The following is a 23170-nucleotide window of genomic DNA, read 5'->3' on the forward strand; positions in this document are numbered from 1 at the left end:
ACGCCCCATTCTGTTTATTTACGCACAACTTGCACAGAAGGTGCATTCTAAGATCAGTTCTATCTTGGTTGGCATTGGTACGAGTAGGTGTATTGCCGTTAGAACATCCATATTCTATTGCTTACGGATAGCTTGAACAGGCGCGCTGTTTGCAAACATTTTAAGTCTTTTAAAAAACATTTGTTTCTTCAAACTCTTCAACTACAACTAATATATATATACAAAAACGTTCTAAAAACACACACACACTTCAATCAACAGAAATACAGGGGAAGCAGATACTGACACGAATATAGGGGAATTAGGATTCAACACGGGCTGGTTTTGAGGGGATGATTTGTGAGGGGAAGAAGGGATGGATGTTTCATCAAAACGTCTATTTTCTTCTTGAAGGTTTGGGGATGGTTCACTAGGGAATGGAGAAGGGGGCAGGTACAGGTGGGACAGTGATAACATATTTTTCCTCTCACAAACTCCTCCACAAATTGCCTTAAACTGTTAAAATTGTCATTTAGTGTGTCCATTTTCAGTTCTTTCCTTTTCAGCCTGTCTTCCTCTGTGTTGTTTGTTGGCCTTTCTTCTTTTTTTTCCTGGTCTGTTATTTGGTCAGTGATGTCATCAATGACATTTGTGATGTCATCTTTGATGTCCTGGGTGTTAGTCTTAGCAATGCACGTAGGTGGCACGAGTTATGGTTGCTTAGGGAATGTCAAGTGTTTTTCGGCTTTACTGTGAAGTGTAACATCCCTTTAACAAAGTTTTTTTTACTGAATATACATATACATATGGCAGTGAACAAAAACAAAGGGACTAAACATGTGATGTCGTCAGTGATGTCATCAATGACATTTGTGATGCCATCTTTCATGTCCTGGGTGTTAGTGTTAGCAGTGCACAGTGGTGATGGCAGGTATGATTGCTTAGCCTACCATAACTGGTGAATTTCAGGGGTTTTTCGGTTTTACTTTGAACCATAATGGCACGTTTGAAAAGTTTTTTTAGTGGAGTGCACAGGTTTTTGGTAGGGCAACTTAACCATAACATCCCCTTAACAACGTTTTTTTTGTAGTGAATTTTACAGGTTTTTAGTAGGGCAACTTAACCATAACGTCCCTTTAACAAAGTTGTTTTGTTACTGAATATATATATATATATATATATATATATATATATATATATATATATATATATATATATATATATATATACATATCACGAAGGCATGCACTCACCTCTCACTCCCTTTCAAAGCACTCCTCCCTTTGTTTCATACTCTACCATCTTCCAGCACAATAGCATCACTCGAAACTCTCCTCAGCCTAAGAGGACCTTCAAATCTGCTCCTTGTTTGAGCACACGAACCGTTTCACCCTTGCGAGTCTCGATCCTTTAATTCTGTCATACCTCTCTTTCATTTCTTTAATTTTTTTATATTTGCCATGTCTCTCAGTGCCTGTTCATCCCATTCCACAATTGCGTCCTTCTCAACCATGGTGGACATACTGATGTATATGTCTTCCTAACCACCTAGCCACCAGCAATAAGAGAGCAGGGTTTGAAAGATAGAGGAAAAGTCCACATCATAACTTCAGAAGGGTAATATATGATCTCAATGTCGCATGTGGCCACAGAAAATGGCAGATGGACCTACAATAAAAGGGTCCCTATCACGGGGTGGACAGGCTGACATCAGGTGGGGGAGGCATTTCAAACTATTCCTCAGCACTGTGGAAACCTTTGCCACGTATCCCCGGAAATACCAGTGGCCTGTCCTCCATTACCTGACAGGAAACACATTGCGTTGTGACAACTGAGCTTCGCAACTCAGCAAAAAATATAAAAGATTCCATTGTGTGCATGAAACGCGTGAACTGCCTGTTTACATGTTTATAATACTGCTGGCCCCACAATGAGATGTATAAACATGTCTGCTGGTGACGTAGATCCAGGACTAAGTTGGCCTCTTGCCCAGCCACTCAAACACCCTCCAACAGCTGGTTAATTGCATGGAATTACTAATGACGGAATTCTCTCAGTGCATTCATGGGGTGTGAACAGATGCCGACGCCTTTCTAGATTTACTGATCTCTACGAGCTGAACCAAAATGCCTTTACTCCATGGGCTCTGGCATCTACGTACATAGGCTCGATGCAATGGAAAATGTCCTGAATGTACTGGTAGAGTAGGTTGCCACTAGCCACAACTCTTCAAACTCTTGTTCCAGTACATTGGTTGTTGCAGTTCTGCTCTTGCTTTTAAAATGTTAAGCTGCTAACTTATATATTGTGATGACGGAACCCTTAAGGCTACTGCGCCCCAAACCATCACATCATCAAACTCTAAAGCAGGCATTTATGTGTTTTATTTTATTTTTCATTTTTATATAGCAGCAATCAGACCCATTGGCATTTGGGTGCAGCCAACCTTATAAAGTACAGTTGCACAGAATATCACAATAAGTTAGATATTAACACAAGAACTTGACTGGTCATGTTTGCTAGCATGGCAAGGAGGGTGAGGCGAGGTGCATACATGTTTTAGATGCTGTAGCACTGATCAGCCCTACCAGTGTGTGTGTGTGTTGCTAAAATGCTTGAGTAATTTAGCAACCAGAGATTTATATATTTGGAGCATGTGCAATGAGTGTGGTATAAAAAGGCTTAGCCTGACACCACTCTTGCACTGGTGTGAAAAAGACAGATGGCTTATGGAATCACAGTTAAAAAATCAAGGGCCTGATTCATGGAATATTTCCCCAGTTCAAAGTGAATTCGCACTGCTGAAAAGTGACTTTGCACTGCCAACACAGGCTTTACTCTGCAGCATGCCTTTCAGTAATGACATGCTATGTTTGCTGCCATTTGCTGGGGTTCTGGGAGGGGCCACATCATAGAGGTGAAGGTCTATAAAGAAAGAATCACCACAATTGTAAAAATGACATGCAAGATTATACTGTCCCACTTCAATGTTATATGCCCCAATGCTTCTGTGCAAACGTGTTATGTTTATAAAGAATAAAGGGGGCATCGTGTCCTACAATCAGTATGCAGATAACAAAGAGCTTCCTCTCTACATCTCTGTCAAATGGCGTCACCGGTCAGATTGTCCTAATTTTATTGTCTGAATTCATTCCACAGGGTCGAGTGCAAAACACGGCCTGCGCTGCAAGGCTTGCAAGATGAGCGTCCACCACAAGTGTTCTGACGGCACGGGACAGCAGCGCTGCATGGGCAAGCTGGTGAGTGAGCGGCCGGGATGCTGTGCCACCAGCAGCCACCGCTGGCTTTCATTTAAAAAACGCATTTCCCGTTGTTTTCTTGTTGAATAATGCACAATTATAGCACCACGTGAATCCACTGGAAGAGCTCTGGTGGAAGCCAGTAGCCCAGCTAATTGCAATCATATTTCTCTACACAGGAGAGATAAAGCCGCGTTCAGCCAAGCATAAATGCCGAGCAATATCTTTACGTAGAAATATTGTCATGAAGTACGAAATGTGCCACGGTATTTTAAGTGCGAATTGTGATAGGCACGTATGGGAACCCTGCGTGCTGCATGAAGTTAGTTCTGCATAAAGTATAGCGTCTGTTTAAGAATCCCAGCAGTTCTAGTAGTTTCCATTTGTGTAAAGGAGAACAGTTGAAGGAGGTTGGTGGACCTGCATTAGAGAGTATTAACACTCATGTGAGCTTACATTGACTCATAATGGTGGCCTGCTGCATATAGCTCCGTAAAAACGACCGGTGGCGGTATTAGCGGGATAGAGAAAGAGGTGATTGTGGTAAACATATCTTGTGGATGAGTGCAGGACATAATCACTCGTTATCTGTTTGGTGTTAGGGTGGAAGCGAGTCCTTGTGTTTCAGGGGGTGAACAACCCTGCGTTAGGTTATATGTAAGTGTGAGAGGGGCTCAGGGTTGGTAGAACGACTATGGAAGCTGTGTGAGTGGAGTCTAAGTGATCCGACCGCGGCTGATTTTGCTGCCGCCAGAAAGATTGCATGAGAAAGGTGCGAACTACCAAAAGTTTGCACCTTTCTCATGCAAACACTCTTACATACTATGGGGGGTGCAGGGGTTTCCCCCTGCAGCCCCTTTTTTCTTTTTTTTTTCTTTTTCGTGGGTGTGCTGCAGGGGTGTCCGCCACAACACCCCGCTCACTATACCACTCAGTATAGTGAGCGGGGTGTTGCGGGGGACACCCCTGCAGCCCCCGCAGTCTTTTTTTTTTTTTTAACTTACCTGCAATGCTATCACGAAAGGTTCAAACTTTTGGTGTTCGAACCTTTGGTGGTAGCATTTTTCAGTTGTATTGTACAGTCAGACCTTTTCTTTGGTCCGATCGTACAATATCGTACAATACCGTGTGAGTGCTCACTACAGCAGGAGAGTTGGCATCTGTGGTTCGTAAGCTAGATATTGTGAGTTTGCTGATGGGAATGAGTGAGGTGTAAAAATGTTGGAGATTTTACAGCAATGATGTTAATGAGGGAGAGACTATAGTGCGAAGGAGAAGACGGAGCGATGGCACAAAAAGCGTCCTCCGACGCAGGATTGAGTCTGGGATGGAGTCCTTGCTTGGTCCAGAGTTTGTAGTGAGGTTTGAAGATCATGGAAAGGAGGTACGCTTTCAGACAAAGGCACAAGAGTAGTGGTCTTTAGAAGGGATGTCTAGCAGACCAGCTTCTTGCACATCTTTAATTGAAGAGACACACCTTGAGCTGTTTCCTGAATGTCTGGTGGCCCGCTTCCGTGCAAAGGTGCTTGGATAGTGAGTCCCAGAGTTTGGTGACTAGTAGCAAGAAAGGGGATAGTACCTGACTTTTCCTACTGAAGATAGAGACTACTACTAGAGTGGCATTACTGGACCTTAGAAGCCTCAAGGGAGCGCAGTGCTGGAATGTCCTTATGAAGGAGACTGGGCACTTGCCATGTTTAGCACAGTGTGTGATGTAGAAGGTTTTGAAGTGTGTGATTTTCTTGACTGGGAGTCAATGGAGACTATGCAGCGCTGGGGATATCGTCAGAAGTGCACTCCTACATGCCAGGCGCGCTTCCAATCAGCCCTTCAATGTGTAAGAAGTCAATGAAGCTTGGCCTTGCACACATTTGACAATTCTGCCCACTGACATGATCTTTCATGGGTGCAGCATAGTTTTTGAAAAGTCTTCACTTGTCAACATTTAACAGACTGTATTCCTTGCACAGAATTCAGTGACTATCGTATGAGTCCTGGTGACACCTGCTGATCAAATATGACATCTGTCCCACCTCTTCTTAGTTTTAGGCATTTATAAGAGCTACAACGGGCACCAGTAGCTTCATAACAGTCCCCAGCCACAACGGTACCTATTCAAAAAGCGCATCAAACTAGTTTCCAGACTGTGCGCCACCTTCATTCTTCATTCTTTCACTGAGATTGTGTACTGCAGCTATCACGTGTGATAATGTCCCATCGTCAGCATCGGCAGAAGGCACGAACATGCAACATGCGCTCCTGATTTTTAGGCAAACACCACCGTCCATTGCTGTGAGCAGGTCCAACACGTATCTATTTTGCATGGTCGTCAACCTTAGGGATCTGAGTTCCACCTTGATGACATTGAAACCTTCTTCAGTGTTGTTTGCCAGTTGGATCAATTCCCAGCGAATGATTTGTAGCCATTTGGCATTTGCTCGAGTCCGGATACTTGGGATGAGCGATGCAAAAAGTGTTTCTGCTGGCGTGAAAAGCTTAAATTTGTCAGGTATTTGCACCAAGAGTTCAGAAGAGTCTGTGGAGATGTAATTCGAGGCCCTACTTTTTCGAGACACTCGGTTGTGCAGCTCATCTTCCAACAGTATGTCATACGTAGGGGGTTCTTTGGGTGTTGACTGGGGTGCTGGAGACATCTTGGCTGGCACCACCTCCCCTTGGATATGACTCCCAGGAATTAACCATCAGGGCCGAATGCAGCGTGGCCAGGGCACAAGTACCTCCCAATGACATTGGGAAGTGCAAGTACACCTGTTTGCCGCACACCCAGTAAGTGTCCATTAAAGCCGCTGTTCCTTTCTTCATGTCAGGAAGGATAAGTGTCTTATTGCAGTGTTTGTTTGTGCCCATGGGTACTTTCCCTTCTCCGTGGAAACATAGTTTGTATTGCAGTTCACGTTGGATCTTGATTGGTTTTTGGAGAGTTGTTACCCAGGTCAGTTTGCCGATGTGCTGAGACAAAGTTGGAATGCATGTTTTTTCGACCCAAAGACATTTTTTATTGCATAGTCCTCGCAATGCTTCTGCTTTGCACATGACTGTTTCCTCTTGCCATCTATTCTTTGTGAACATCGTCCCTTTTATGATGAAAAATGGTTCCTTTATGCAGAGCACTCCTTGGGGCTTACTGTGGCAAGTTTTCTCATTTTCAAGCATTTGTAACGAAACAGTGTGTGCTTGGAAGTTACTCTGAATTTGACACAGTGCAAGATGAATCAGACATTGGGCAACAGCAATAGTTGTTGACTGGGGTATTAGGATTTTAGGTGCTTCCGAGGCGTGGGGTATCAAGGAGCACACATAGCAACTCTTGTTAGTTGCTAGTTTAGCCATGGTGCTCATGTCAGTGTACAATCGATTAGATTGGTCTGGGTGGCATGGGTCTTCTACGGTATCAAGACCATGACCATGGTATGCAGCATATCTTTTCTGCCCTGCCCCCTTTTTCTTATGTTTCTCTCCCCTAGGTCATTATGTAACCCCATTATCCTCTGGTGGTGGATGGGAAAAATGCTGGCAAGTAACTTTGCACTTTGTTCATAATTTGGCTGCCAGTACTACGAGGTGGATTGCGTGAGCGGGGTGAGGGTTTGCGTTCCGAAATACATGTAATTGCCACGTGAGGTAGGGTCTGCGGTTGTCTGTATATTTTCGTGTGGCAATAGTAACACATCAGGAACCGATTAGTCCTTATACACATCATACTCATCATCATCATTATACATTACTGAACATTATTACATTACTGAGTATTCAACCACAGGCACTTTAATAGTTATGTTTTTATGCTGAGTAGAGAGGTTTGTGGAAACATTGTCAGCCCAAATAAGTTAAAATCCATCCCATATCAAGTGCATTCCCTCTTGGATCAGTTTTAACCCCCTACCCCCCTTCTTTTATCACTTCAACAATAAAAGAAACTGGCCAGGACAGTCTTAAACATAACAATATTGTAGAACACAATAGCAGTGAAACATAAGCCACACTCAGAGGAGTAGGCTCTAGTGGCACTAATATTTCCCCTATTGCTAACTATAGGTGTAGCGCTGTCATTGAGGGCCCTCCTTCCTGCCATGTTTGTACCTATAGAGTGAGATATAACGGGTTAAGTACACCTTCATTCATATGCATTTACTTTTTATATGTTCCGATGGTAGAGGCACTGTTTCTTTTTGCGGGAAACCAGTAAAAGAGAGAAAGAGAGAGAGAGGAAGAGAGAGAGAGAGAGAGAGAGAACAGGAAGAGTACAAATGTATGCTAAACACTCTTCTAGGAGGCAGGAGAACAGGGAGGTAGATAGGTAACAAATCATAAATGCACATTCGTCTATTGTGTATCAGTACAATATTTGACTTTTTCAGTAATCATTTACATCATTTCCACATTTTCCTCTACCCACCTTTACTCATTAGTTACTCATTAGTTTGCAATTTCCCTTAAGGTACAGCTGTGCTCTCCTGCCCTTGCTCTTCCCCCTCTGGCACTGTACTGCTGGGTCAAATAATCCTTGAACTCTTCACCCATTATGGTAGCTGTTCTATGTGTGTCAGATGTTCTCCTAGTTGGGGAGATCAGGGTTTGCATATGTCTCCCTGTTATGATCCTGTGTGGGGACAAGTGTTGGTCCTTACTTGGCTTTGTGTGCAATTGAAACAGTGCTATAGGCAGGCAATACACCCAATTTTTCTTAAGGGTGTGACACAATTTAGACAGCCTACTTTTAAGGAGGCAGTTGATTTTTTCGACCACCTCATGCACTTGAAGGTGGTAAATGGAACATAACTTGTTTTTTATTCCAAGCAGGGGCGTTACTTCTTTAAATAGATCATTTGCAAAGTGGGTCCCGTTGTCGGAGTATATGACATCACAAATGCCCCATCGCGGAAAAACCTCTATTACCAAAAATTTTGCTGCACATTTTGCATCCGGGTGGGTGCATGGTCCTGCCTCCACCCAGCGTGAAAAGGGGCATACCACCACTATGCGATATCTTGCTCCATTGCACCTTTCCCCCATGTCTGCATAATCAATATGCAATTCGCAGAAGGGTCCGATGGGGCGGGGCAATGTTCCTCGCAGTGTTCTCAAAGTCATACCAGAGTTGTATGTTTGACATTTAGTGCATGCATTAGTCAATTGTGCTTTGTGTTCCTGCAACTGTGTAACAAGCCAGTCTTCCTGTATATCTGCTGCTATGTGTTGTTTTGCCGTATGTGCCAGGAAGTGCAACTGTTGAAACGCAAGTTGTAAAAGCTCTAAGGGCATCACTACTTTTCCTGTGCTATCTTGGCGTCACAGGAGGTCTGTTTCTGACTGTGTGCACCCTTGCTTTGACCATAGCTCTTGTTCCTCAATTGGCGCTCTTTTCTGTAAATCAATTAATTGCGCAATTGTCATCGGGTTGTATCCAAGTCCTTTTCTTCCTGTACACTTCTTTTCAAGATATATTCTGCTATTTGGGGTTTCTGGAAGTATGCTGCTTCTTGTGCAGTGACTTCTGCCGCTGCGTTTCCTAATGATATGAAGTAATTATTATTAGTATGGGCCTGGAATTTCACTAAGGCCACTACTGATGGTTCTTCTAGTGCTTGTATGAGCTCTTTCAAGAGTTCTGCATGCTGTACTGGGGACCCATCTGCCCTTCTGAAACCACTTCTTCCCCACTTTGATAACCCTCCGTGTACTGTTGTGGCCATATATGCCGGATCTGTATTTATTGTCACTGTGCATCCTTTTGCTGCATGTAATGCTTCTATTAATGCTACAAGTTCTGCTGCTTGTGCGCAAAAATGCATTGGCAACCGTTTCTGTAACAGTGTCTCATATTCCCCGTCTTCCAACCTCACCATTGCCGCTCCCACGTGTTTTTCCCCTGTCTCTGGACAAATCAAAGCTGACCCGTCCACAAAGTACACCTCACCTTCCTTCAGGGCATTTTTGTTTGCTTTGGGAATGTCATCATCCTCCCCTTTGTATGTGGCACAGTTATGATTTTCCATATCCTCCACTGTGATGAATGTAGCTGGATTTACTGTTTTGCATTGCACTTGTCTTGGAAGCAAGACGACACAAAGCAACAACAGGTTCGATCCCCGGGTCCGCGCTTAGAAACCTCTGAGTGTTTAAGCGCGTTATAAATACGTAACTAAGACAAAGAAAAAACACAACTAAGAAAAACTAACAATTCCTGTAACAGCGCCTCGATGCCTGCGGGCTGTGTGAGCGCTTTATAAAAATAAAATAAAATATATCTGAATGCTGGAGCTAGAAAGTATGATCCCGTAAGCTGTTGCTCTTTGCGTTGTGAGTGTATACTTGGATCTTTCGAGGATTGCAAATAAGGAGTGCTCAACGAACAATGTTATTGAGCATCCCATCACAATGGTGGCGCTTTTTTCAATTGCAAAGGCGGCGGTCGCAAGAGCCTGTTCGCACGCGAAGTGTTCTTGCATGACAGCATTGAAATGTGCCGCTGTAGTAGGCTAGAGATGTGTGCCCTAATGACGTCTTTTGGATCAGGACCGCTGTCATAAGGGTCCCATCACAATGTGGGAACAGGTAAAATTCCCATTCATAATCTGGTGTGGCTAGGACGGGGGCGGTGGAAATGAGCTCTTTCAACATGTCAAAGGCAGTGTTAATTTCTGATGTCCATGTAATTGTTGTGTTTTCTCGCTGAGCTTCTTTTAGTGCTTGTAATAAGGGGCTGGTGTACGCTGCATAGTCTAGTATCCATGCTCAGCAGTAGTTACATATGCTGAGACATTTCTGCATGTCTTTAACTGCTTTAGGTCAAATTGTCGTGCGCAGAGCTTCTGCTCTATCAGGAAATATGCGCTTGCCATCCTTTGATATTAGCTGCCCCAAGTATAATACTTCTGCTAGGCTGTACCGAAATTTCCCTCTGTCCACTTTGTACCCCTTTTGTGGCAATAAATTTAGTAATTTAATGGAATCTACCCTGCACTGCTCTTCACCTTTGCCACAAATGAACAGGTAATCTACGTATTGTATCACCGTGCTTTTGACATCGATATTTCCAAGATCTTCATTTAATATTCTGTTAAAAATGCTGGGGCTCTCACAGTAACCTTGTGGTAGTCTGCAATGTTCGTACCTTTTCCCCCTAGGGTGATTGTTGTCAAGTATTGTGAATCTGGGTCCAGTGGTACCGAGAAAAAAGCATTTTTCAAATCTACCACTGTGAAACACGTGGCAGATTTTGGAATGCTGCACAAAATGGATGCAGGGTTGGGGACAAGGGGAAATTCATTCAGTATGACGTCATTAAGTGGCCTTAAGTCATTTATCACCCTCCAAGCCCTGCCCTTGGCTTTTCTAATCAGATAAATTGCTTTGTTACATGGTGAATTTGATGATACTATAATGCCTTGTTGCAATAATGCATGTATTGTCTCTTTTATTCCTTCTTCTGCTACCTTTGCCAGGGGTATTGTTTTATAAAGGGTAGTACTGCCCCAGGTTTGAGCTTTATCTTAACTGGTGTGACCTCTTGTAAGAGCCCTACATCGTGGAAGTTAGTCATCCATAGTTTGGTGGGCACCTGTTGCATGTCTTCATCAAAAAATGTTGGGGGTGCACTGACAATGGCCATGAGGGAATTTGTCACTTGTCTGTGCTGCAATGTCACCGGGCATGCAAATTTCCATTATTATCTCCCCATCATTGTCATTGTCAGTGAACAACTATTCATCTGTTAAATCACGTAGTGCTATGCTGGGGTCTATGCATGTGACTGTCCGCCACTTGCATCCATGCATGTCCAAACCTATCACTGCGATATGCTTTGCTGACAATTGCACACCCTGTCAATCTAGGGACAATTTGCTCCCAGGTACCACTTTGGGGGCGGCTACAGGGCAGAAAACAAAGTCAGGGGGTATTCTCCATTCTTGTTGTGTTGTTTCGGGCAATACTCTTGCCGAAACCTGTATCCCATACACAAACATGTCGGCATCAACAGGTATTCCCTGGACTGTTACTTGCAATTGTATTAATCAATAAAATCGCTCCAAGTGGGCATATTCCCGGGGTCAAGCACACTATGCCTCTTTCATTAAAGGAGATAGTCATGTTGAACTTGCTAAGAAGGACCCTCCCCAGAAAATTTATCGGTGAGTCTCTATGGTACAATAGGGGTGCTTGCACCGTCTTTCCACCTACTGTGATATCTAAATCTTTAGTGTATAGAACCGTGAACACAGCCCCAGAAAAACCCTGTGTTTCCAACTTCCGGTCTGACAACGGAAACCCACCTTCCATTAGACACAGTTTTTCCGCCGCTGAGTCCACCATAAAGATGGACTGTCTATTACCTATCTCTGCCCCCACCAGTGGTTCCTCGCCTGGACGCAGGGTAGCGATAGGATTAGACACGCAAGTTCTCTCTGTGGGCTGTCCTAGTCTGGGTGAGTATTTGTCCCTGGGAAGGAAAAAACATTCTCCCCTACCATGGACGTTCCTCAGAATGGTGGTGGTGCACCATTAGCAGTAGTGATGAAAGGGTTGCTGTGTGTGTTTATCATGTGGTTCTGATGTGTTGCTTGCTGCTGTGTTTGTTTGTTTGTTTGTTTGTTTGTTTGTTTGTTTGTTTGTTTGTTTATTTATTATGCGCGCCGGACCCGAGGGAATCAGGGCGCAGGTGATAAGAATACTTATCAGCTTGGTTACAAAGGTTGCGGAACATAAATAAAAACAGTATCCTTCAGGATGAGGATCAAAGCAGGCATGGTGGAAATACACTTGTAGACATCAAATCATGCATAGTGGCCTACTAGGTGACTATCATGACTATTGTCTAGCATGCTTTACTGGATGTAAAGATATATGCGAACAAGCAAATATTTGTGCAAGAGGAGGAGGTGTAGGTGGAGATATTACTTGTCTTTCTCTATGATCCATTTGATTAGGTTCTGCCTGAATTTGGTATAAGTTTGGTCTGATCTTAATGTATGTGGTAGGGCATTCCACAGTTGTGCAGCCCTGACTGGGAAGCTGGAGCCTTCAATGATGCATAATTTGAAACGTGGCACAGGAAGGCAATTAGAGTGTACTGTTCTTGAGGGTCTAATTGTGGTTTTTCTAATGAATCGTTCTGTTAGGTAGCAAGGGGCTTTCTTGTTTAAGCATGAGGGAGGCAGTTTTAAGATTGATTTTTTCTTGGGTAGATGGCCATTTATGTTTCCTTCTTATTTCGGAACTGTGTTCTCTTCTTGGAATACTTGGAGTTGCTCTAAGCACATTATTTTGGAGTACCTGTATTTTATTGATAATGTGTTTGTTCGCTTCTATGTATAGGGCATTACAATAATCAAGTTTTGACAAGATGAGTGCTCTAGATAAGATCAGGCAACTGTCAACTGATAGCAATTGTTTTGCAGCTCGTATTAATTTACATGTGTATGCTATGGACGAAGTCAGGGAATTTACCAGTTTGGTGAATGATAGGGTTGAGTCTAGGTTAATGCCTTAGGTTTTTACTTCTCTGGCGACATTGATGATGTTCCCATTGACAATGAAAGACGAGTAATCATGACTGAGTTTGGTAATGTGAGATGCAGTGCCTAGGATGATGAGTTCTGTTTTGTCATCGTTCAGGCACACGCCGTGATTGGCCATCCATGCCTGAACGATGCTATAAACTCTGTTCACCAAAGCCAGATCCTCCTCATAATCCCCAGTGAGTGTTAGGAGGATCTGGGTATCATCTGCATAATTAGTGTAGGTGATACCCAGGTGGAAAAGATCATCAAAGAGTGGCGTGGTGAAGATGTTGTAGAGCGTTGGAGAGACACATGATCCCTGGGGCACTCCGCAAGTAATGGGTATGGGGTCTGCTGCTGCCGATGGAGAGAAGACCCTCATAGTCCTGTCATTGAGAAACGAAAGTATCCATGCTATAGCTTCTTTCGAGAAGTGGGCTGCTGAGTCCAGTTGACTGCATAGAACTTCGTGGTCCACCAAGTCAAATGCAGCCGAGAGGTCCAGTAAGAGGAGAAGTGCCAGTTTACCCTTATCTCTAAGTGTGTCTATTTGGTCCTTCAAATCGATAAGTGCAGTTTCTGTGCTGTGTTGTGTAGCCGGAAACCAGATTGGTGTGAGCCTAGAAGCAGGTTAAGCTCTAGGAAGTTTTGAATTTGGGTGTCTGCTACCTTGTCTAAGACTTTTAATAGAAAGGGCACAGTGGTGATGGGCCTGTAGTTGGTGGGTATATTAGGGTCTAATGTTTGTATTTTAAGAAGTGGGAGTACCCAAGATTCTTTTAGATTGCAAGGGATGGTGCCAGAGGTGAATGAGGCATTGATGAGTTTGGTGATGATGGGAGCTAGATCTATGGCAGCGTCCTTGATCAGTTGAGGTGGGCATTTGTCACATTTTGCCTGAAATCTCACCTGTTTGACTTGCAAAGCCTTGGACTGGTTCTTTTCCTTTTTCCAGACAGCTCGGAACTTGTAAAGTCTCAGGCGTGAATCCTCCATCGCCAGCGTGTAGTTATGTCAGACCGAGGGAGTTCGTGTTCAATTCCAGGAGGGGGCACAAGTAACTAAAGTCCCGGAAGGAAGGAGACCAGGAAGGAACCAGGAGAATAAATGGAAGAGGCGAGCGTTTCGGGCGAAGGCCCTCGGTAAGGCAGAGCGCTGAAGGGTCTAGGAAAGAGTTCTAAGATCCTGGACAGAGGCTAAGAGCACAGGAAAATACGAACACACTTGCCAAAGTTCAGAAGTCTAGCGTTGAGATGTGAAGCGCCGCGGGGGCGTGTCCCTTTTCAAGGGACTGGCGAACTCCTGGAAACGCTAGCGCGGTACTCACGCACTAACGTCGGCCATGTTGAGTGTGCCTTAGAGGGAGTGAAGCAATGCCTTATGCACCACGTAGTCAAGAAGAGGCTAAAACGGCGAATCATGACAGCATTGATCACCTTTGCAGTTGGTTGGTTTGAGAGCAAGAATTGTTTTCTCAATCTCAATAATTGAGACTTTGGAGAAGTTAAAGGAATGGTTCGCCCAAAATTTTACATAGGGACTAAAAAAAAAAGTGGCAATCGATTTTTTTTATTGGTGCCCATCCATTTTTGCAATAAACATTTTTGGGCAAACCATTCCTTTAAATTGAGTATGGTCTTTGGATTTGGGCAGAGGTATTTTATTAGGGGGAGTATGAGCAGTTAGTAAGGCTTTCTTTTGAGCTATTTTGTTTTGGAGGTTGGTGACTTTGTTGACTAAGGCATGCTGGATGTCCGAGCACCATGTTTTATCTTTGATAGAGTGAAGAGCTCGTTCATGCTAGAGTTGGCCTGTGTGATTCTGTCATTATAGGTTTCTTGTTTGGCCAAGAGGATATCCTTTTTGTATTGAGTAGAGATATTCATTAGATTCATTTTATTTTCTGCTGTGGGATATAGTTTCCATTCCATTTCACATCTTCTTTTATCTAGTCTTAGGTCTTTTAGGTGAGGTGTAAACCAGGAGTTGAGATGATTTTTAGGTTTGCTATTCCTAAATTTTAGAGGGGCGATACTATTGAGAGCAGTAGTCATAGCATTGTTATATTCTTCTACTAGCAGGCTGGGGTCTGAACTGTCTGGTAGAGAATTAAGAATGGGTAAGATATGGGGTAGGATGTTGTCTGCTGTAATGATTTTCTTATTTCTAGTTAGTGTGGGGGGGCGGGTGGTCATGTTTGTATGGTTGGTCTTTTAGTATCTAGGGTAAAGGATATAAGGTGGTGGTCGGTCCAGATTTGTGGGGAGATGGAGGAAATGGAGACGTTACAATTGTGGTTGGCTACCCAGTTGAGAGTTCTCCCTTTAACGTGCGTAGGTCCTTTCACTCCCTGTGTCTGTGTGAAGCCAAGTTCAGTCAGGATATTAGCTACAGAAGTGGCCTGGTGGTCATCAAATCCTAGATTAAAGTCTCCCAGCAATAAACTTAGTGAGTCCCTTGGTGTAGTGTTCTCCGCTCTTGCATATGGCGGGTGTTGACCAGCTCCACTTGTCTGTACCCACCCATAGGCAACCCATAAGGGCTGCCTGGGTGGGGGTGGCCATACTGCAGTCCGTTGTTGATCCTTGTGTATTTTGATAGTATGCCATGGGACGGGTGCAACATTCCCTCACAAAGCGGCCCAACCTCCCACATGACCAACATACTCTGTGTCCTCCCCCCACGGGGTACTTGTCCTCCATAGCCCCCTCTCTGACCTTGGTACCCACCTCTTCCAGGTCTTCCTTGCCACTCGGGCTCCCCCGTACTGCTCCTCTCCTGCCCATTGTTCCTGTCCATTTGCTGCCCATGTTGCTGCCATTCTCATGCTACCTGCCCCTCCTCTCCATCTCCTAGTCTGTCTGCGTGGAGGGCGGCTGCTACTGCCGTGACCTTCACCAGTTTATTTTGTGCAAGCTTTGCTTCATCTGCTAATATTTTTTGTGTGATTTCCTTCTCCCTTTCCTTGATCCACCTACAATGGTGCACTATGATGCTTTGAGTTTCAGGCCAACCATTGGCTTCTATCCCGGCGATTTTGTCCAAGGCCTTCTGTTCCTCCTTTGGGAGGCCTCATTTAATAATGAAATAAAAGAGGGAGGTAGACTGGTCCCAAGCGGTGCCCGTCTCCGCCCTCCACATATCCTGCACCCGAAGAATGTAAGTTGCAGCATCTTCATCCTCCCCCATGGTACATTGCATTACTGAATGCAAATCTTGAGTATCGGGGAAGGTTCTCTGCAATGCATCCCATACCTGTGATCTCACATTATTAAATGAAGCCCCATCGTGTCGGTCACAGTCTATTGTCACTCCTGGGAACCCTGCCTTTATCCACACTCTGTTTGTCTGGTCGCCCACTGCAGACACTAGCAAACTCTTGACATCTCCTATTGCCAATGGAACTCCTGTGGTGTTCTTCTCAAAGGCATATATCCACTTGCTTGCACCCCCAGAAAGTGGGGGCAGTGTCTTCAGCAAGTTAGCTTTATCCATTAGTGCCCAAGGTACATAGGGAGGCCTTCCCACCCCCTTGTGAATGAGAGGCATCTGCAGGTCTGATTTCACTCTCCCCTTACCTTCCTTAGTTCCTTTCTTTTTTGCCAACGCCATTCGCCCCATCATGTTTCCCAACCTCCCTTGCCACCCCTAATTGTCCTCTTCTTCCCTCGGGGGTGTCCACCGCGGCAACAGTACACCCACTGCCAATGCCCCTTCCTCATATTCATCGAGATCACTCCAGCATTCCTCTTCCCTATCCGAGGTTACACTCCCTTGTCCTGCACTTACCCGCTCATCTTCCTTCTCCACTCGTATTACCTTGACGGGTGTACTATCTACTCGGAAGAGGAAGTCTCCTGACTTCCACTCATCCTCAGCTATGCCAGAGAAGTTTTTTGACGGCCGGGGTGGTGGAGTTTGCCCACCCCCTGGCAGGAGCTGCGAACTCTCACACATTGCTCTAAGTCATGTTAACTCTGCTCGGGTAATGCTCATTTTATTTTCTAGATCCTGAGTGAGGCGTCCTAAATGTACTGGGGGTGCATTTAGGGTGGCCCGTGGGGATGGGTCCCACTGTCTGTTACATGAAAGAAACACAGGGGAGCAAGGTTTATACAGGAAATGATTCCTAAAACTTGGGGGCGGGGGGGTTTGGAGGAGCTGGTGCAAATTTGTGGAGACGGATGGTTTTCGCTAGCCAGGCTTCGGCCCGGTCACACACAGGGCAATGATCTCAGAGGAAGAGAAGAAATACATTGTCAATTTGCAACAATTCATGCACAGCTTCCGTGCGAACAGGACAGCCGCCACACAGACAGGGGAGGAAGAGGTGGGGTGAGCTGTACGCAGCCCTGGGAGGCAGGAGAGAGGGCTTATTTAGAAATCACAGTGTGGCCTATAAATAGATTGAGTCGGAGGTAATACAAAATGGAACCTGGGGACGTACGAGATGTCTGGTATGTGTCATTCAATGGCTTCCAAGCTCTGTCTCCAATAGCCCGGACCCAGGAATGTCTCCAACAATTGAATAAGCATAACTTCCAATTCATACGGGATGTAGGGGGGGTCAAAAGGACCCTTCCTCCCCTACAAAATCCAGATAGACTTGAATGGGAAAAAACTTTGCTTGTGGTTACATCGCGAACAGCTGGACTGATGTGCATTAAACAGGCGTGAGAAGCAGCGGCCTGGTCCGTAAAAAGAGCGTGTTTGAAAATTGTGTTATTTTGTCCAGTGGATTCTTATTAAATGCCAAAAGAATAGTTACAAATAAAATATCTGATATTCCAGTCTGGTCCGCACAATAACTTCCTTTTTCAGTGTCCAGGGAAGCCTCTGGACCAATCAGGAAGCTGCATGATATCCATGGACAGCACATGAGGGTGCAGATTGGTCAACTAAGGATTATAAGGTGTGTCAAATATTTTGAAACAGACACCATGTTGGGTTAGCGATCCATGCCCTTTGTCCGCAGACACTGCAGTAGAAAAATGTGTTACTTTTAAACTTGTTTTGCTCAACAATTCCTGGGAGGTCAAAGGTGGGTAGGCAGGTAAAGAATATATGTTTTGTAGAGTGCAAATATAGCGCTTTATCTTGTACAATGTTCGCAGTTTAGGTTTTCTGATTGCGGACAATGGAATATGTCCTGTGACTATTTTTCTGTCCTCAGAAATCACTGCATTAATTATGTCGGTATCCTGATGCAACATCTTTGGTGACTTATTTAATTTACATAATTAATTTTACATGTTGGGGCGAGTTTTCTTACAATTAGAGACAGGGAAATAGCAGCATGCAGCTCAGTTTTGTTAAGGGGGCAAAAGGTTTACATGTGCCCATGGTGAGTGGCCATGTTGTTTGCGGCATGGAAATGGGGCGCAAAGTTGGCCTAGTCACTGTTCATGGCCATGAGGGTCCATCAATGGAGTTGAGTTGGCACTGGGCCTGGACTGCTGCCAGTGCCAATGTCTAATGTAAGATGCTTGGACAGGCATGCACCCTGGCTGAAGGTCATGCCGCAGGGAATATGGACACTGGCCATGGCTGAAAGCCGTGGACTGTGGTGAATGGTCACTGTGGCCAACACTATTGATGAATTGCTGCATGATTATGGTCTTTCTTTCATTCTTTATTCATAACGCGTAAATAGGCATCTGGGCGCACATGAACACATGAGACATAGATTTAAAACAGGACTCAAACAAAGTTAAATTTTGGTCAATCACCTAGGATATCATTAATCCCTGTTAATCTGGACAGGGTGGTCTTCAGCAAACGTCTGATAGTTTTGTTGTTCTTATTTGGCTGTATAGTCAGAGGCAGGGAGTTCCACGTCTGAGCGGCCAATGTGGGAAAAGCCCTTCCTTGACATTTAGCTCTGTGAATTTGTTGGAGTTAATGAGTCCCAGATTGGAGGAGCGCCTTGTGTGTCCAGATATGTATGGTGAAATCCGGGACTTCAAGTAGTTGGGTGTATTTCTATAAAGTCAATCATGCATAATGGATGCAATTTTGTACTGTATTTGCTCCACAAAGGGTAGTCAATGCAGAGATTGTCTGCCGGAGGAGATATGCTCATGTCTGGGGATGCTCTTGGTAATGCAAACTGAATCATTCTGAAGAGTTTTAAGCTTTTGTAGAGACTTTTTGTTGGGCAACAACAATAGGGCATTACAGTAGTCCAGGCGTGATAGAATAACGGCTTGGGGAATTGAAGCACAATTGGCCTCTGAGATGTAGAGTTTGAAATTCTTTAGACGTTTTAGGTAGTAGTGGCAGTTCCTTGAGATGTAGCTTGTTTGTGTCTCAGCACCTAGGGACACATCAAGAAACACACCCACTGTTTTTGCTTTGCTTACAACAGAAATGGAAGAATCATTCACGTTGAAACAGGCATATTCCTCCCTTAATTTGGCCCTAATGGCCGTATATCCGAGCAAGAGTAACTCGGTTTGTGCTCCTTCAAGGCAAAGCCAGTTATTCGTCATCCACTGTTCAATGATGTTGTAAATGGTGTTGAGGTTTAAAGCATCCTGATCATAATCCCCACTGATTTCTAGGACCAATTGTGTGTAATCTTCATAGTTTGTAAAAATATCCACCTAGCCTCCAGGAGGCTACAAAAAGGCTTAACATACAAGTTAAATAGCATGGGTGAAATGCATGACCCCTGCTGGACCCCACAGAGGATTAGAGAAGGCTTGACTGAAGCACTTTCCCTGCATAGAGATGAATGTCCGTTGTATAAGAATGACTTGATCCAGCTAGCAGATTCAGTTGTTCAATTCTCAGAATATATGACAGTATTTAGCAGGCATCCATGATCCAGCAGGTCAAAAGCTGGGGATAAATCGAGGAGGCCCATTATCCCAATTTTCCCCTGGTCCATCATCTTGAGCAGATCTATTAGGTAAGTCTCTGTACTATGGTTACCTCCAAAACCAGACTGTTTGCTGTGAAATATAAGTTCTTCTTAGCAATGTGCTTGCAGTTGATTAGTAGCTACCTTGTCCAGAACTTTTAACAAGAAGTTGGTGTTTTTAATTGGCCTTAGGTTTTTTGGGTTCTTTGGAATCAAGGCCAGCCTTTTCCACCTAGGGGATAATGGTGACGACTTTAATTGCCAAGGTCTTAGGACTTTCAAGAAGTTTCAAGATCTCAATTAACGTCTTTGAGTTATTTTTGTAACCCGATATTTCTTCATTAAAGAAGTTCTTTTTGGCTTCAATGATTTTCAGCTTGTTTGCCCATTCCAAGAATTTCCATTTGGCCTTGAGGCAGCTGGATGTTTTAGCCAAGTTTTATCTGTACTTCTTTTCTGTTTCTTCAAAATAGTAAGTACTGGGGTGTTCCCGTTTTTTTCTGTTCAAATTTTCCCTTACCAGTTTCTTCCTCATTGGGGTGACTTTATTCAACATGTTTGTCAGAGCCTTGTTCTAGGTCTCAACCAGAAACGTGGGATAAATTAGATGGCTAGTGATAGACATGATATCCAGGAGACAGCTCTAAAGGTGGCATGATTTGATGTTTTTACACTAGTTTGGCAGGATTGGGAGTTTGTTTTGGATCATCTTTTAAGAGGATTAAGAATTCAATTACATAATGGTCGGACCATATACACGGAGAGGCGTTTTTTATCACCAACTGCAAATTATGCAAAACCACCCAATCCAAGATGTTGACTGTTTTGGCCGTGAGTTTGTTATTCTCAGTTTTGAAATGAATTTCCATCAAAGCTTCTTCTAATAATATTTCTTCTTTGTCTCTTGGGTCATGGAGCCATCGGTTGATGGAACATCTTTTGTATACATAGATGGCCCTGGGACTGTTTATCTGCTGATGTGTACTCTAAGATGCTTAGTGGGGTCTGCAACATTGCTAAAAGCAATGCCCCAGGGATTGTGGACAGTGCCATGGCTGCAAGTCATGGGCATTGGAGAACAGTTCCTGTGGCCATGGCTAGCGGCCAGATTCTGTGGCATTTGCTAAAGGGGTGCAGAACATGGCCTGTCAAACAATCTGGCCACTGGCCAGGGCCAATTGTGACCATCTCTACTGCAAGGGCCAATGTATAATCTGAGATGCTAAGTGGGGTCTGCTGTGAGGCTGAAGGCCTTGTCCCATTGATCGTGTCCACTGGCTGTAGTTGGAAGACTTTGACATTGTTCAATGGTTCGATTATTGGCGTATAGTACACACTGGAAGATGCTGCATGCTAAATCTCAAAGGATTATGGTTGAGTTTGATGCCCTAAGGAAGGTCCCATTTTGTGGGATTTATATATGATGTGATTTTTGTTATAACGGAGGCCAGGGAAAGAGGGTATGAGTGTGGCTGTTGGGCTTGCCCTTGGTACTTTTCTAATGTGTGCTGTGCTGTTGGTGTGGAGTTTTCTTTATAATTAGGGCTAGGAGGGAAAGGTGAGTGAGGAGTTTGAGGCATTCAATCTGTCCACTGGCCTTGGCAACTAGGAACAGGCTATGGGGTTAAAGTTAGCAGTGGGCTTGGCCTAGCGCATGGGTCATTGTCCCCACAATATTCTGGGTGGGGCCTACAGCAGGGATGAAGTCCATTGCCCAAAGATTGTGGACAGTGGGAATAACCGCACTGATGGCGCGGGTGATGGCTAAGTCAAATGGATATTAAGGTGGGTTTAGTGGGGCTGTACCTTTTCAAACAGAAATTGAACTGAAGTTCCGGTATGATATAATGAGGGATAGGGAATAGTAGGTTTTGGATGTGGCTGGAGGGCAGCTGCAGGGACCTCATTTACCTGGTCCTGTTGTTGGTGTGGGTTTTGTGCAAGTGTGAAGTTGTTGGTTTGGAAGGTTCAACGTTTAGGGCACTGATTATGTCACAATTGCTGCTGTAGTCACAGTGTTGTCTTTGACTGATAATTGTTGAAAGGTAATAGAATGTTTTATATTCCTGCAAAGAAAAGAACATTTGTACTAGAGCAAGATAGAGAAAATATAACAAACATTAACTTTTGAATTTTTACCCTCATAGATGGTACATTGTAGGTACCATATTTTGTATAAACATATTTCTAATAATTGGGTGGCAGGAAAAAAATCATAGTTGGTTCGATAAAAAAAAATATTTTACTATTAGTCAAAATTCATTTTTTTGAAAATGGTAGATATTTGATTCCTAGTACATTTAAAGTAGTTATATACCGTATGCTGTATTCTAACTAATTAGTTTTTCTAAGTATAAGTTAAAATGTATTATTTTGTGACATTGTTTGTTTTATGGATTCCTTCATGTTTTAAAGTAGTCAGATGCCGTTGGTTTATTCTTACTGTAACATTATAGAACATAAACAGTTGATGTATAATCTATTAATTGAATTTTAGTTTAAGGTCTATTGAGGAGGCATGCTCTAGATTTGCAGGAGATCTTTGTTTTTGTGTAACAGAATTGTTGTTACATTAAAACCAACCACTTGTTTGTTTGACATATGCAGTATAGTGATAGTGGCCTGACGTGATTGTGTTACCTATGTGGAATATTGTCCCTATTGCGGTGAATCATTTTCCACCAAGAGAGACTTGTGCATATGTAAAGTTGGTGATTATACAGTTATGTTTTGTTCCATCTGCTCTGTATCCTAGAAGATTTGTAAAAACATATTGGCCTTGTGTATATATTTGTTTTGTTGAAAGAATGTATGAATCACAAAATAAGCCGAGCGTGCCATGATTTGCATTATTTAGAAGCTATTTAGCTACATACACAAATCATTTATTTTGGAACATGGTCTTGTGATACATGGTTGCAGAGACTGCATGTATGTTTTCAGGTGTTTGTATTCTTTGGGATTTCATTTAGACGGACATTTTCTGTTCTCTAGACCTTCTAGTAAATACATCAGGAATTCATGGGGTTCTTCATATGTATTTATTGTGAATTTAACAATTCCTGCGTATTGATCCAGTACCTGACTTACACCTGATAAAGTGTATTTAGTGCCATGATTGTTTGTGTTATTTCTGTGCATTAGAAGGAGTTGCAAACATAGCTTTTCTGGGTCATGCAAGTAGAAATTGTCCACAATTGGTGACAACTGGGAAAGTAGATTGAATGCTACACTTGCATAGTAATTCACCCTTGTTGTATTCTAAAATGTAACAGGACCAGAGGATGTGGAATTGTATGGTTTACGGTTGGCGTGTTTGTTTTTCTTTTTCATGAGGAATATAGGGAAGTCTGATAGAGTTTCATTTTGTACTAGTTCTCCTTTTTAAGTCTTCCTTTATTCAGGTACAGGGTACACATCCATGTGTAGAGTGCATATAGTCATTTATATTCAAGGATGCAAAGGTGTCTGTTTTACTTTGTTGGCATTGACATTCAGTACAAATAGACCTTGAGTTGAGCATTTGAGAATACTGCACAACTCAA

General features: G+C 43.5%; 1 protein-coding gene across 1 annotated transcript in view; it reads left to right on the forward strand.

Moving 5' to 3' along the window:
* STAC (SH3 and cysteine rich domain) overlaps positions 1 to 23170 on the forward strand; it is a 1207284-nt gene that overhangs the window by 758336 nt on the left and 425778 nt on the right. Inside the window, exon 3 of the mRNA XM_069613195.1 lies at positions 3139 to 3239. Within this exon, the coding sequence (XP_069469296.1) occupies positions 3139 to 3239 (101 nt within the window). The remainder of the gene's footprint in view (positions 1 to 3138; positions 3240 to 23170) is intronic.

Source organism: Ambystoma mexicanum, chromosome 5p, assembly GCF_040938575.1.
Source record: "Ambystoma mexicanum isolate Mex_15411 chromosome 5p, UKY_AmexF1_1, whole genome shotgun sequence".
In the NCBI taxonomy this organism is placed as follows: Eukaryota; Metazoa; Chordata; class Amphibia; order Caudata; family Ambystomatidae; genus Ambystoma; species Ambystoma mexicanum.